The sequence below is a fragment of the Piliocolobus tephrosceles genome, chromosome 21, assembly GCF_002776525.5.
Source record: "Piliocolobus tephrosceles isolate RC106 chromosome 21, ASM277652v3, whole genome shotgun sequence".
NCBI lineage: Eukaryota > Metazoa > Chordata > Mammalia > Primates > Cercopithecidae > Piliocolobus > Piliocolobus tephrosceles.
Genome location: NC_045454.1, coordinates 17126306 through 17142792, shown reverse-complemented (window position 1 = coordinate 17142792; position 16487 = coordinate 17126306). Strand labels below are relative to the sequence as shown.

General features: G+C 49.3%; 1 protein-coding gene across 1 annotated transcript in view; it reads right to left on the bottom strand.

The window, feature by feature from the left end:
- Positions 1-1148: 1148 nt before the first annotated feature.
- BLVRB (biliverdin reductase B) overlaps positions 1149-16487 on the bottom strand; it is a 24845-nt gene continuing 9506 nt past the window's right edge. Inside the window, exons 2-5 of the mRNA XM_023229138.3 lie at positions 13316-13480; positions 13090-13179; positions 5054-5182; positions 1149-1406 (exon numbers count right to left, since the gene is read on the bottom strand). Coding sequence (XP_023084906.1) covers positions 1249-1406; positions 5054-5182; positions 13090-13179; positions 13316-13480 — 542 coding nt within the window. The 3' untranslated portion in view covers positions 1149-1248. The remainder of the gene's footprint in view (positions 1407-5053; positions 5183-13089; positions 13180-13315; positions 13481-16487) is intronic.

The window sequence follows — 16487 nt, the reverse complement described above, 5'->3', positions numbered from 1 at the left end:
CTCCTATAGGGTCCCCAACTCAGGAAAGCCCTACTGCATTTGGGTTTTTGTTTTAGAGACGGAGTCCCACTCTGTCGTGGATGCTGGAGTGCAGTGGCGCACCTCGGCTCACTGCAGCCTCAGCCTCCCTCCTGAAGCACTACTGTAACTCTGTCCCCAGGTTACAGCCCTGTGCTTCTTCCTGATGTCTCCCCTCCACCCCTCACCAACTGTCCACACAGGGTCCCAGGCATCCCTCTCACCCTCTGTCTCCTCCCCTCCTCACGGCTCCTCCTCCAACTCCAACTCCCTCTGGGCTATCAGCCTCCATTCCTGTGCCCTTCCTATCCACCTTCACAGAGTAGCCAAAGGAAGCTTCATAAGACACACACCCAACTGTCCCCCTGCCTTACCTCTCTGATGCTCCACTCCTTGCATAAATCCTCAAAATAAAACATAAACTTTTTTTATTTTCGGAGACAGGGTCTCGATCTGTCCTATAGGCTGGAGTGCAGTGGCCAGGCCTTGACCTCCTGGCCTCAAGCCATCCTCCTGCCTCAGCCTCCTGAGTATCTGGGACTACAGGTACATACCACCATACCCAGCTAAATTTTTAAAAATAATTTTGTAGAGATGGGGTCTTACTATGCTGCCCAACCTGGACTCCTGGCTTCAAGCCATCCTCCCACCTCAGCCTCCTGAATATCTGGGACCACAGGTGCACACGACCCTGCCCAGCTAAGTTACTATTATTATTATTATTATTATTATTATGATGGAGTCTTGTTCTGTCACCCAGCCTGGAGTGTAGTGGCACGATCTCGGCTCACTGCAACCTCCACCTCCCGGGTTCAAGCAGTTCTCCTGCCTCCGCCTCCCAAGTAGCTGGGATTACAGGTGTGCATCACCACGCCCAGGTAATTTTTGTATTTTTAGTAGAGACAGGGTTTCACCATGTTGGCCAGGCTAGTCTTGAACTCCTGACCTCAAGTGACCCACCCACCTCGGCCTCCCAATGTGCTGGGATTCCAAGCGTGAGCCACCATGCCCGGCCAGACTCAATAAGCTGTTACTGAACAAATGAATGAATGCGTACTGAGCAAATCTTACACAGAGGCAGACAGACACACCAAAATACTCAGAGGCAGAGAGAGGAGTCACAGAGTCAGTTTCTGTAGAATAATTTGAAGCTCTTGGCTCAACATTTATTGCCCCCTTCCTCTGTTCCTCATGTCCCAGAATGCCACCCTCCAAGATGGGGACAGAGTGTTACTGGTACTGGTGGGAGGGGTAGGTGCTGTGGCCATCGTACTCATCAGTGGTGAGGCAATGCAGCATGAAGTGGCCCAGGTCATGTTTGGAGATGACCCTCGAGGGCCCTCGTCCATCCAGGGTTACTGTGTACGCCCCAGTTAGCGGCTGGTCTCCTGTGAAGTAAAGACAGAGGGGCTGGGTGAAGCAGTCACCTTTCCCCTCCCCCAAAATTGACCCCCAGAAAGACCTTCTCAGGGTGCCTACTGTGTGCCCAGCCTGGGTGGTGTCACAGCCAAGAATGGACTTCCCATATGCAGGTGCTCATTTATATCCTTTGCTTCATTCATTTGAGAAATCCTTACTGATTACCTATTATGTGGCCAGGTGCTGAGCACCCAAGCAAAGGACAAAGCAGACAGGAATCCCCTGCCCTGGCCAGTGGCGGTGGCTCATGCCTATCATCCGGGCACTTTGGGAGGCTGAAACGGGAGGATCACTCAAGCCCAGGAGTTTGAAACTAGCCTGGGCAACACAGGGAGACCCTGAGTCCACTAAAAATACAAAAATCAGCTGGGTACAGTGGCATGCCCCTGTAGTCCCAACTACTCAGGAGGCTGAGGCTGGAGAATTTCTTGAGTCACCGAAGCTGAAGCTGCAGGGAGCCATGATCATGACACTGCACTCCAGCCTGGGCGACAGAGCAAGACCTTGTCTCTAACAACAACAACAACAACAACAACAACAAATTATCTGACAGTAATCAACTAAACTTAGGGATAAAATGTACCATCACCCAAGCAGAGACAGGCTGGAATTATGCACAGTATGGAACACACACCCTTGGCTATGTGTTTGCTTGGGACAACGCGGACGGGAATCGCCTGCCCTGGCTGGGCACGGTGGCTCACGTCTATAATCTCAGCACTTTGGGAGGCCAAGGTGGGAGGATCACTTGAGCTCAGGAGTTTGAGACCAGCCAACATGGCAAAACTGCATCTCTACAAAAAATGCAAAAATTAGCCGGGTGTGGTGGCTTATGCCTGTAGTCCCAGCTACTTGGGCAACTGAGGCAGGAGAATCACTTGAGCCCAGGAGGTGGAGGTTGCAGTGAGCCAAGATTGTGCCACTGCACTCCAGCCTGGGCAACAGAGGGAGACCCTGTCTCAAAAAAAAAAAAAAAAAAAAAAAGGAACACACCCTACCCCATGCGGCATTCCTGCCCAACATGTTTAATCTGAATCTGTGGCAAAACAGCTAGAAAATTCCAGAATGTGGGCCTTTTAAAGTTACCTGGCCTGGTTAATGTTATGAGAAACTTAAAGAAAAAGGGCAGAGTAGGGTTGAAAAAAATTTTTCTTTTTTTTTTGATACAGAGTCTTGCTCTGTCATCCAGGCTGGAATGCAGTGGCACAATCTCGGCTCACTGCAACCTCCGCCTCCCAGGTTCAAGCAATTCTTGTGCCTCAGTCTCCTGAGTATCTGGGATTACAGGTGTCCACCACCACACCTGGCTAATTTTTGTATTTTTAGTAGAGACAGGGTCTCACCATGTTGGCCAGGCTGGTCTCGAACTCCTGACCTCAACTGATCCACCCACCTTGGCCTCCCAAAGTGCTGGGATTACATATGTGAGCCACTGTGCCGGCCTGACAGTTGGGGAAATTTTACTATGGAGTGGATACTAAATGATATGACAGTAAATGTCACTTTCCTTAGGTGTGATCATGTTTTGTGTGCAAATATCTTTCTTTTAGGAGATAGCTGTCTAGGTATTTAGGAGTGAAGTGAGACAATGTTGTAATTCCTCTCAAATGATTAAGCCAAATATATATGCATATATTTTTTCACAATATATTCAGCAAAATCTATCTATATATTCATGGAGAGAGACAGAGGAGGAGAGAGGGAGAGAGAACAGGACAAAATGCTAAGCACTGAACCTAAACAAAGGGTTTATGTGTATTCATAAACCTTTAATGCGTTCAACTCGGGAGGTATGAAAGTTTTCACACACTTGGCCGCACACAGTGGCTCACACCAGTAATCCCAGCACTTTGGGAGGCCAAGGTGGGCAGATCACAAGGTCAAGAGATCGAGACCAACCTGGCCAACATGGTGAAACCTCATCTCTACTAAAAATGCAAAAATTAGCTGGTCGTGGTGGCACATGCCTGTAGTCCCAGCTATTCTGGGGGCTGAGGCAGGAGAATCACTTGAACCCAGGAGGCAAAAGGTTGCAGTGAGCCAAGATCGCGCCACTGCACTCCAGCCCGGCAATAGAGTGAGACTCTATCTCCAAAAAAAAAAAAAAAAAGCCCAGGCATGGTGGCTCACACCTGTAATCCCAGCACTTTGGGAGGCCGAGGTGGGTGGATCACGAGGTCAGGAGGTTGAGACCATCCTGGCTAACACGGTGAAACCCTGTCTCTACTAAAAAATACAAAAAATTAGCCGGGCGTGGTGGCGGGTGCCTGTAGTCCCAGCTACTCGGGAGGCTGAGGCAGGAGAATGGACTACAGGCAGTGAGATGGGGTTTCACCATGTTAGCCAGGATGGTCTTGATCTCCTGACCTCGTGATCTGCCCGCCTTGGCCTCCCAAAGTGCTGGGATTACAGGCATGAGCCACCATGCCCAGCCATTAATATCTGTCTTTTCTTGTCTTTTTCTTTTTTCTTTTTTTCTAGACAGGGTCTCACACTGTTGCCCAGGCTGGAGTGCAGTGGCTCTATCACACTCATTGCAGCCTTGATCTCCTGGGCTCAAGCCATCCTCAAGCCACAGCCTCCAAGTAGTTGGGACCACAGGTGTGTGTCACCATGCCCAGCTAATTTTTTTGTTTGTTTGTTTTTTGTTTTTTTTTTTTTGAGACGTAGTCTCACTCTGTCGCCCAGGCTGGAGTGCAGTGGCCGGATCTCAGCTCACTGCAAGCTCCGCCTCCTGGGTTTACACCATTCTCTAGCCTTAGCCTCCCAAGTAGCTGTAGCTGGGACTATAGGTGCCTGCCACCTCGCCCGGCTAGTTTTTTTTTTTTAGTAGAGACAGGGTTTCACCATGTTAGCCAGGATGGTCTCATCTCCTGACCTCGTGATCCACCCGTCTCGGCCTCCCAAAGTGCTGGGATTACAGGCTTGAGCCACCGCGCCCGGCCCTTTTTTTTTTGTATTTTTGTAGAGACAAATCTTTGTTGCCCAGGCTGGTCTCAAACTCCTGGGCTGAAGCAATCCTTCATCTTGGCTTCCCAAAGTGATGGAATTACAGGTGTAAACCACCATGCTTGGCCTGCATGTCTGTCTGTCTGTCTGTCTATCTATCTCTTCCTCTCTCTCTCTCTCTCTCTGTCTCTGTCTAATCTCTATCTCCTATACTAGAAATGTAAGCCATGGCCGGGCATGGTGATACAGGCATGTAATCCCAGCTACTCAGGAGGCTGACGCCCCAGAATCCATAGATATAATGGATTAAACCATTAGCCAGTGGTAATCCCCTCAACCTTCAATCCCTCACCACTCCTCAGAAGGGAAAGTCCCAACCCTCTAATCCAGCCTTAGTCTTTCTGGTGACCAGACCTGAAGCTGCCTAGGGGATGCCAGCTCTCAGTGAACTCATTAGCATAGAAAAAGACATTTATCATTTTGGAGATTCCAAGGATTTTAGGAGTTGTATGCCAGGAAACAGGGACAAAGGCCAAATATATATGTCACAATATCATAGGAAGGTTTGCAATTTTAGGGTGATCAGGGAAGGCCTTGCAGATCTTCCCAGAGGGCAGGAGGGAACAGGCAGATGGCATTGGTGCCACCAGGTCCCTGCCCTGCTTACCTATGTGTGGCGGCATCACAGCCACGTACTTCAGGCCCGATTCCTGCAGCACCTTGTGCATCCGGATGTGGTCATCAGTCACGGCCTGCAGTCGTGGGGGCACCTTGGTGGGGTCCCAGAGCAGGAAAGCTGGAGGGAGGACACAGGGTAGGATCAGCCTGGGCTCTCTCTCTCTTTTTTTTTTTTATTTGAGACAGAGTCTCGCTCTGTCACCCAGGCTGAGTGCAGTGGTGCAATCTCGGCTCACTGCAACCTCTGCCTCCTGGGTTCAAGCAATTTGGCTTCAGCCTCCCCAGTAGCTGGGATTACAGGTGCACATCACCAGCCTGGCTAATTTTTGTATTTTTAATACAGACAGGGTTTCACCATGTTGGCCAGGCTGGTCTCAAACTCCTGACCTCACCTCAGGTGATCCGCCCTCCTCCACCTCCCAAAGTGCTGGAATTATAGGCACGAGCCACTGCGCCCAGCCAAGGGCCCACTTGTCTTGATGCCAGGACAAAACCCTGCCATGGCTCACCATTGCCTTCCAGTTGCAAAAACGGGGGAGTCCTCTGGGCCTCCTCTTTCCCTCACAGGCCCAGTAAGAGCTGTCTGCTGATCACAATAGTTCCAAATCTGACCTCTTCTCACTCTGCCTGGTCCTGTCCACTGTTTCCTCTTGCCTGGACCAGCGCAGCAGCCTCCTCCCTGGTCTCTCAGCCCCTCCTTCCCTCCTCCCAAGGAGCCCATGAACACCCCTATCAGTTCACATCCATAGCTCCATCTCACTCAGAATAGAAGCAAAGTCCTCATGGCCAGCCCTCAAGGCCCCACCTGATATGGCCCCATTAGCTCTCTGATGTCCCTGCCTACCCTGCCTACCACTCTCCCTTACATGCCTCTGCTCCAGCCAGGTTCTGCCTCCCAGCCTTGGCAATGTCTGATCCCTCTGCCTCTGATGCATTTCCCTCTCTTTTTTATTTTCTCAGAGACAGGGTCTTATTCTGTTGTCCAGGCTGGAGGGCAGTGGCGTGAACACGGCTCATTGCAGCCTTGACCTTCTGGGCTGAAGTGATCCTCCTGCCTTAGCCTCCTGAGGAGCTGAGACCACAGGGGTGAGCTACCAAACCCCACTTTTTTTTTCTTTTTTTTTTTTGAGACAGAGTTTCCCTCTGGTCACCCAGGCTGCAGTGCAATGGCGCCATCCTGGCCAAGCCTGGCTAATTAAAAAAAATTTTTTTAGGCCGGGTGCAGTGGCTCACCCCTGTAATCCCAGCACTTTGGGAGACTGAGGAGGACGGATCGCCTGAGGTTAGGAGTTTGAGACTAGCCTGGCCAACATGGTGAAACCCCGTCTCTACTAAAAATACAAAAATTAGCTGGGCGTGGTAGTGCATGCCTGTAGTCCTAGTTACTTAGGAGGCTGAGGCTGGAGAATCGCTTGAACCCAGGAGGCGGAGGTTGCAGTGAGCCGAGATCACGCCACTGCACTCCAGCTTGGAAGACAGAGCAAGACTCCATCTCAAAAACAAAGCAGAACAAAACAAAAAAACAAAAATTAGCTGGGTGACTTGGTGCAAGCCTGTAATCCCAGCTATTTTCAGGAGGCTGAGGCAGGAGAATCCCTCGAACCTGGGAGGCAGAGGTTGCAGTGAGCCGAGATCACGCCATTGCACTCCAGCCTGGGCGACAGAGCAAAACTCCGTCTCTAAAGAAAAAGAAAAAAAAAGTTTTTTTTGTAGCGATGGAGGTCTTACCAAGTTGCCCAGGCTAGTTTTGAACTCCCAGGCTTAAGAGATCCTCCCACCTCAGCCTCCCAAAGTGCTGAGATTACGGGTGTGACCCAGGACCCTTTGCCATTTCCCTCTCATAGCTACATGGCTCCCTGTTTTCTTTGCAGACTTTGTGCAAAGGTCACCTTTCCATGCAGCTTTTCTTGACTGTCCTGCTTAAAATAGCAAAATCCCATCTCCCCCAGCGCAGTTTACCAATTCCTTTTCTTGGGGCCTTGTTTTCTCCCTAGGACCCTTCACCTGTCGCCACACCCTAGAGTTATTCTGTGACTCTTTCTATCACATTTCCTGCTCCAATCCCAGCCCTTAGAAGTATCTGGAACATTGTAGGTACTCACTAAATATTTGTTCAGGAATTAGCTTTCAACAAGCTATAACTTGGCCAAGCTATACTGGCTGACATTTGTAGAACTTTTACCTCAAGCCAAGAACTATGCTAAATACTTTTAGGAGCAGTTTGGTGAATAGTTAAGAGCTTGGGTTCTGCCTAAAGTCAAGTCCTGGATCGACCACTGGCCAGCTTCCTGTTTCCTCATGTGCAAACTGGAATGATATAAATTGTTCAAAGGCTGGGCACAGTGGCTCACACCTATAATCCCAGCACTTTGGGAGGCTGAGGTAGGAGGATCAGTTGAGTCCAGCAGTTCTAGACTCGCCTGGGCAAGATGGTGAGATCCGTCTCTACAAAAAATTAAAAAATTAGCCAGTCGTGATGACCCACACCTGTGGTATTGCTGCTCGGAAGACTGAGGTGAGAGGATCACTTGAGCTTAGGAGTTTGAGGCTGCAGTGAGCTGTGATTGCACCACTGCACTCCAGCCTGGACAACAGAGCAAGACCTTGTCTAGAAAAAAAATAGTTTGGGTAATGTTAGTGGTTATAAAAAGGTGTGTCACAGAGACCAGCCTGGGCAACATAGCCAGACCCTGTCGCAACAAAAACATTTTTAAAATTAGATGGGCATGGTGGCACAGGCCTGTGGTCTCAGCTACTCAGGAGGATCCCTTGAGCCTAGGAGTTGGAGGCTGTAGTAAGTTATGATCACATCATGCTCCCTGCAACCTCCACCTCCAAGTTTCAAGTGATTCTCCTGCCTCAGCCTCCTGAGTAGCTGGGATTACAGGTACGCGCCACCATGCCCAGCTGATTTTTGTATTTTTGGTAGAGACGGGGTTTCACCATGTTGGCCAGGCTGGTCTCGAACTCCTGACCTCAAGTGATCCACCCACCTCAGCCTCCCAAAGTGCTGGGATTACAGGTGGGGGCCACCACACCTGGCCTAGGGTTTCCTCTTTTCAGATGAGAAAACTGCAGTGCAGAGTGTGAAGTGGTGGCCCAAGGCCACACAGCAAGGATCTCAGGGCCCTCGTCCCCTCCTCCTCATTCCATGTTTTTATCTGCAGCCTCCAGCCTCCAGTTCACAATCTCAAATCCAGTCTCTAACCCACCCTGGGTTTCTTTCTTTTTTGTTTTGTTTTGTTGTGTTTTGAGACAGGGTCTCGCTCTATAGCCCAGGCTGGAGTGCAGCGGTGCAATCACAGCTCACTGCAACCTCTGCCTTCTAGGCTCAAAGGATCTTCCCACCTAAGCTTCCCAAGTAGTGGGGACCGCAGGTGCGTACCACCACACCCAGGTAATTTTTTGTATTTTTTTTGGAGAGATGGAGTTTTGCTGTGTTGCCCAGACCGGTCCCGTACTCCTGGACTCAAGCAATCCACCCACCTTGGCCTCTCAAAGTGCTCGGATTACAGGCGTTGAAACACTGTGCCTGGTCTTACTCTGGATTTCTTTCTAATCCTCTCAGTTCCCTCTGTAAAAAACAATCCTCCTCAAGCCCTAATGGATAAACTCCAAGCTCCTTAGATGACAAAAATCTTTCTAATCTTTTACCTTGACATTTGAATATGGAGGGAATATTAAACTCTAATAATTAGAGGATGGAAGATAATTAAAAGGGTGACCATTGCACTGTGGTGCTGGAAGAGAAAGGTCCTTTTCTTGGGACTTGCCGAAGGTGTCTGTGGGTGTGCAGCTCCATTTCAAATAGTTTAGGAAGTCCGGGTGCAGTGGCTCACACCTGTAATCCAGCACTTTGGGAGGCCAGATCACTTGAAGTGAGGAGTTCCAGACCAGCCTGGCCAATATGGTGAAACCCCATCTATACTAAAAATACACACAAACTTAACCAGATGTGGTGGCGGGCACCTGTAATCCCAGCTACTCAGGAGGCTGAGGCAGGAGAATCCCTTGAACCAGGGAGGCGGATGTTGCAGTGAGCCGAGATCATGCTACTGTGCTCTAGTCTGGGTGACACAGTGAAACTCCATCTCAAAGAAAGTGAAAACAAACAAAAAACCCAAATAGTTTAGGAGAACAAAAACAAAAACTATTTGTGTATGTGTATGTGCATAAACCAATTACAAAACACAATCACAATTTTAAAATCAGGAATATGGCTGTTGGCCAGGTACGGTAGCTCACGTGTAATCCCAGGACTTTGGGAGGCTGAGGCTGGTGGATCGCTTGAGTCCAGGAGTTTGAAACCAGCCTGGGCAACATGGCGAAACCCTATCTCTACCAAAAATACAAAAATTAGCCAGCCTCATAACCCGGTCTCAAAATAAATAAATAAATCCAAAATTAAAAATTAAAAAAAAAAAAAAGGATATGTGTTTTCACATGACTATTTTTTTATCTTTTTTTTTTTTCTTTTTTTTTTTTTTTTTGAGACGGAGTCTCGCTCTGTCGCCCAGGCTGGAGTGCAGTGGCTGGATCTCAGCTCACTGCAAGCTCCGCATCCCAGGTTTACGCCATTCTCCCGCCTCAGCCTCCCGAGTAGCTGGGACTACAGGCGCCCGCCACCTCGCCCAGCTAGTTTTTTGTATTTTTTAGTAGAGACGGGGTTTCACCGGGTTAGCCAGGATGGTCTCGATCTCCTGACCTCGTGATCCGCCCGTCTCGGCCTCCCAAAGTGCTGGGATTACAGGCTTGAGCCAACGCGCCTGGCCTCTTTTAACTTTTCTGTTTATAACTTTTTTTTTTTTTTTTGAGGTGGAGTCTCGCTCTATCGCCCAGGCTGGAGTGCTGTGGTGCGATCTCGGCTCACTGCAAGCTCCGCCTCCCGGGTTCACGGCATCCTCCTGCCTCAGCCTCCCGAGTATACCTGGGACTACAGGCCTCTGCCACCACGACCGACCAGCTAATTTTTTGTATTTTTAGTAGAGATGGGGTTTCACCGTGTTAGCCAGGATGGTCTCAATCTCCTGACCTCGTGATCCTCCCACCTCGGCCTCCCAAAGTGCCGGGATTACAAGCGTGAGCCACCGCGCCCGGCCTGTTTATAACTTTTTATAATAAAAAGTTAAAAAGTATATTGAGGACCTACACACTGAAGTAAGCAGCCATGAGGTATGTAAGCTAACTTCAAATGGGTCAGAAAAGAAAACATTGTGTGTCTGTGAACAGAGGGCGGTGGGTATACCGGTGTCCTTTCAATTTTTCTGTAAGTTTGAGATCATTTCCAAAGAAAAAGTTAAGCTGGACTCAATGGCTCATACCTGTTATCCTAGCTATTTGAGGGGCTAAACTGAGCAGATTCCTTGAGCCCAGGAGTTCAAGGGTACAATGAACTATGATCATGCCACTGCACTCCAGCCTGGGTGACAGAGTGATATCTTGTCTCAAAAAAAAATTTTTTTTAATTAAAAAATAATCCTGGCACACACAAGACTTTAATATTTAGAAAACAATCTAAACAAAAAACAAAAAAAAAAAATTGAAAAAAAGAAAGCATATTAAATCAATTTTACAGGTTCGTCTTTTTCATGGAAGCAAAACTTAACCACTTAAATTGATTTTTAAGACATGGGAGAGGCCGGGCGCGATGGCTCAAGTCTGTAATCCCAGCACTTTGGGAGGCCGAGACGGGCAGATCACGAGGTCAGGAGATCATCCTGACTAACATTAGACCATCATTAGACCATCCTGGCTAACACGGTGAAACCCCGTCTCTACTAAAAATCACAAAAAAACTAGCCGGGGATGGTGGCGGGCGCCTGTAGTCCCAGCTACCCAGGAGGCTGAGGCAGGAGAATGGCGTGAATCCGGGAGGCGGAGCTTGCAGTGAGCTGAGATCCGGCCACTGCACTCCAACCTGGGCGACAGAGCGAGACTCCGTCTCAAAAAAAAAAAAAAAAAAAGAAAAAAAGAAAAAAAGAAAAAAAAAGACATGAGAGAATCTGGATGTGGTGGCTTACACCTATAATCCCAGCACTTTGGGAGGCTGAGGCAGGAGGACTGCTTGAGGCCAGGAGTTCAACATCAGCCTGGCCAACATGGCGAAATCTTGTTTCTACCAAAAATACAAAAATTAGCAGGGCGTGGTGGCAGGCGCCTGTAATCCCAGCTACTCAGGAGGCCGAGGCCTCCTGAAGAATCGCTGCAGGCCAAGATCTTAGTCCCAGGCACCACGAACCCGGGAGGTGGAGCAGAGGTTGCCCTGAGCTGTTATCGCGCCACTGCACTCCAGCCTAGGCAATAGAGTGAGACTTCATCTCAAAGAAAAAAAGACATGGGAGAAAAAAACTCAAAAATTAACAGCAGACCATTCCAATCTGGGAACAAAAGTAAGGCCTTGTCTCTACAAAAATATCAAAAAATTAGCCAGGTGTGGTGGTGCATGCCTACCGTCCCAGCTGCTTGGGAGGCTGTAGTGGGGAGGATCACTTGAACCCAGGTTGAGGCTACAGTGAGCCATGGTCGCACCACTGCACTCCAGCCTGGGTGACAGAGCAAGACCAAGTGAACCATTCTGAAATCGCAAGGTTACTTGTGTATTACTTTTCCATTTCAAAGCTTGAGGAAAAAAGCCATAAATGATTTCGCTTCCTACCCTCCAGCTAGGTCTGGCCTCCAGGCCTCTTTGCTTGCTTTGTCCTCTGCCTGGAGTGTAATTACAATAATCAGGCAGCCTTCTTTCATGTCACTTCCCTTTCCAGGGAGGCAATTTGTGTGATGAAACACACTTGAGGTCAGGAGTTCGAGACCAGCCCGGCCAACATGGTGAAACCCTGTCTCTACTAAGAATACAAAAATTAGCCAGACATGGTGGCAGGTGTCTGTAATCTCAGCTACTTGGGAGTCTGAGGCAGGAGAATTGCTTGAACCTGGGAGGTGGGGGTTGCAGTGAGCCGAGATTGCACCACTGCACTCCAGTCTGGGCAACAAGAGTGAAACTCCGTCTCAAAAAAAAAAAAAAAAGAAAAAAAGAAAGAAAGAAACACAGAGATGGGGAGTGAAGACAGATAGCTGGGTGCACATCCTAGCTCTACCAGCCACAAGCTATGTAAACCGAGGCAAGCCAACTGGTCTTATTGTGCCTTGGCTCCCTGAGCTATACCAGGGACACAATAATAACAACAGCTGGTATCTTCTGAGCACCTACTGTGCACCTACAAATAGTAGGTGCTTAGAAGATACCAGCTGTTGTTATTATTGTATAAGTATTCAAAGGAGTTTTGGGAGGATTCAGTGACATTCATCCTTAAGGTGCTCAGATAGCACCCACTACACAGTAAGCGCTCAGTAGCTGGGCATGGTGGTGCACACCTGTAGTCCCAGCTACCTGGGAGGCTGAGGCAGGAGAATCACTTGAACCTGGGAGGCGGAGGTTGCAGTAAGCCAAGATCATACTACGGCACTCCAGCCTGGGCATCAGAGCGAGACTCCATCTCAAACAAACCTCAAAATAACTAAAAATACATACATACATACATACATACATAGATTATACAGGACAACTATTTGCTTAATGTCCTTGTCCCCATAATCAGGAGCTCTGTGAGGGCGGAGACCTAGTATATATCCACAGCTCTATCACTTCCTCTGGCGGGCCCACCCTGACCTCTCTCAGCCTGGGTCAGACACCTTCTCTGGGCTCCCATAGTCCTGTAGTTTCTCCCATTGTGGCCCTATCCCCTCTGCCTGCCTCCCCCATCCCAGCTTTGATGATCTGGATGTCAGTTTGATCCTGGATCTGTTTACCGCCTATCTCCCACCTGTGAGTCTTGTGTGTGCAGGGCCCAGGGCTGCACAGGTCACCACTGTGTCCCCACCATCACCCAGTAAGGTTCAGGCACACAGCTGGTGCTCAGCAAATGCACAGGAACATGGAATGGCTTCAGTGTTACCTTTCAGAGGCCCCTGGGCTGCCTTCCCAGTACCCCCCAGTTCAGCCCCCACCTCCATGATCCCACCACCCACCCGAGGTGCAGGCCACGACCTTGTCCACACCATGAGCCTTCATGGCTGCCACAATGTTCCGGGCGCCCTCGGACATCACTGTAGTGGGACCTTAGAGGGGACAGAGAGTGGCTGTCACTGGTGGGCGGCGGCGGCGGCAGGGGTGGCAGGGGTGGGGCTGGGGGCGGGGGTGGCGCTGGGGGCCGAGGTGTAGGGGAGGGCCGTGGGCAGAGGGGGGGCTCAGTACTGAGGTCATTGCGGGTGCCCAGCAGCACGATGACAGCATCCTGCCCAGCCACGGTCTTGTCCACATCGGCTGCCTGCAGAACATCCCCCACTACCACGTGGGCCGGCTGGGGCCCCTCTGATGGCAGCCTGGAGGAGTCCCGCACCAGCACCGTCACTTCGTAACCTGTGGGCAAAGAGGAGGAGAGAGGCTGGTCAGTGGGCTTGTGGGCTGGCACTATTGGGCTCCAGGGGCTGGGTCTTAGAAGCCACCATGAACTCTCAAATCCATCCCCTCCTCTGTTCTGGGGAAGTGATCTTCAAACATTTTTTGTTTTTGTTTGTTTTGTTTTTGAGACAGGGTCTTGCTCTCTTGCCCAGGCTGCTGTGTAGTGGTGCAATCACAGCTCACTGCAGCCTCAACCTCCTGGGTTCAACTGATCCTCCCATCTCAGCACCCCAAGTAGCTGGGACTACAGTGCGCACCACCACACCCAGCTAATTTTGCAATTTTTTTGTAGAGAAGGGGTTTTGCCATGTTGCCCAGGCTGGTCTTGAACTCCTGGGCTCAGGTGATCTGCCTGCCTCAGGCTCCCCATGAGCCACTGCACTGTGGCCTTCAAACATTTTTGCTGGCATACCTACAACTGATGCTTAGTATTGGGCTGGTTATTAAAATAGACCATACCTTGGCCAGGCATGGTGGCTCACGCCTGTAATCCCAGCACTTTGGGAGGCTGAGCTGGGCAGATCACCTGAGGTCAGGAGTGTTTGAGACCAGCCTGGACAACATGATGAAACCCCATCGCTACTAAAAAAATACAAAATTAGCCGGGCATGGTGGTACATACCTGTAATCCCAAGTACTTGGGAGGTTGAGGCAAAAGAATCACTTGAACCTGAGAGGCGGAGGTTGCAGTGAGCAGAGATTGCGCCAGTGCACTCCAGTCTAGGTGACAGAGCGAGACTCCATCTCAAAAAAAAAAAAAAAAAGACCATAACTTCATACCTTCATAATTCATAAATAATCTGAACTGAAGCCTCCAAGCACCACACCCTGTAAATTCCCTTCCCTCTATTTATTATTATTATTTTTTGAGATGGAGTCTCACTCTGTAACCCGGGCTAGAGTGCAGTGGCATGATCTCGGCTCACTGCAACTTCTGCCTCCCGGGTTCAAGTGATTTTTCTGCGTCAACCTCCGGAGTAGCTAGGACTACAGGCGCGTGCCATCATGCCTGGCTATTATTATTAATTTTTTTGAGATGGAGTCTCACTCTGTTGCCCAGGCTGGAGCACAGTGGCATGATCTCAGCTCACTGCAACCTCTGCCTCCCAGGTTCAAGCGATTCTTCTGCCTCAGCCTCCCAAGTAGCTGGGACTATAGGTGTATGCCACCACATTGGGCTAATTTTTGTGTTTTTAGTAGAGATGGGGTTTCACCATGTTGGCCAGGCTGGTCTTGAACTCCTAACCTCAGGTGATCCACCTACCTTGGCTTCCCAAAGTCCTGGGATTACAGGCGTAAGCCACTGTACCCAGCCAGCAACTTCCTTACCCTCTAACAACTAAAGGGTTAATGCTGGCACTGCACTGGTCTCTGCCGCCCATCCATGGTCCTGGAGGAAACTGAGGTCCTGAGGAGGACATGGGTGACCTACAGACTGACAAGTGCTTGGATTGGTCCCAGCCCCTGCTGCCTGGCCTTACTGCTGGGAAGCCCAGTCCTCCTTTAGTGGTCATTAAAGATTTTTAATATTGTCTTAGTATGTTCCTTCCCAAAATAATTTTGGATAATTTTGTTCCTCTCCAACACACACACACATACACACACATTTTAAAGTTCACAACTAACATATTTCTTCCTTTGTTTTAAACACTGGCAAAGGATGTTAACATTTGGGTATACTGTAATAACTATATATATATATATATAAATATATCCATATATATATATTTAGAGACAGGGTCTTGCTCTGTTGCCCAGACTGGAGTGCAGGGGCACCAATCATAGCTCACTGTAACCTCAAATTCCTGGGCTCATGCCTATTATAATCCCAGAGCTTTGGGAGGCCAAGACAGGAAGATTGTTTGAGGCCAGGAGTTTGAGACCAGACTGGGCAACATAGTGAAACCCTGTCTCTGCAAAAAAATTAAAAAATCTAGCCAGGTGTGCTGGCGCAACCTGTAGTCTCAGCTATTCAGGTGGCTGAGGCTGTAGTGAACTATGATTGCACCACTGCACTCCAGCCTGGGCTACAGAAAGAGACTCTGTCTCAAAAATAAATACATAAAATTAAATTAACAAAAAGTTTAGGCTAGTACCTGGCACAGAAATAAGAGCTACCTGGTGCTGGGCACGATGGCTCACACCTGTAATCCCAGTACTTTGGGATGCCAAGGCAGGTGAATCACCTGAGGCCGGAAGTTTGAGACCAGCCTGACCAACATGGGGAAACCCCACCTCTACTAAAAATACAAAATTAACCAGGCATGGTGGCTAATAATCCCAGCTACTTGGGAGGCTGAGGCAGGAGAATTGCTTGAACCTGGGAGGCGGAGGTTGTGGTTAGCTGAGTTCATGACATTGCACTCCAGCCTGGGTAAAAAGAGTGAAACTCCATCGCAAAAAAAAAAAAAGAGCTACCTAGTTGTTTGCTATTATCATGCCTTTTTAAAAAAATTTTTTAATTTTGTACAGCTAGGGTTTCATTCTACTGAGCAGTCTAGGGAAACATAAAGATAAAATAAGGCCAGCTGTGGTTGCTCACACTTGTAATCCCGGCACTTTTGGAGGCCAAGGCGGGTGGATCACTTGAGGTCAGGAGTTTGAGACCAGCCTGGCCAACGTAGTGAAACCCCGTCTCTCGTAAAAATATGACAAATTAGGGCCGGGCGCAGTGGCTCAAGCCTGTAATCCCAGCACTTTGGGAGGCCGAGACGGGCGGATCACAAGGTCAGCAGATCGAGACCATCCTGGCTAACACGGTGAAACCCTGTCTCTACTAAAAAATACCAAAAAATAGCCGGGCGTCTGTAGTCCCAGCTACTCGGGAGGCTGAGGCAGGAGAATGGTGTGAACCCAGGAGGCGGAGCTTGCAGTGAGCTGAGATCGCGCCGCTGCACTCCAGCCTGGGCGACAGAGCGAGACTCCGTCTCCAAAAAAAAAAAAAAAAAAAAAAATATATATATAT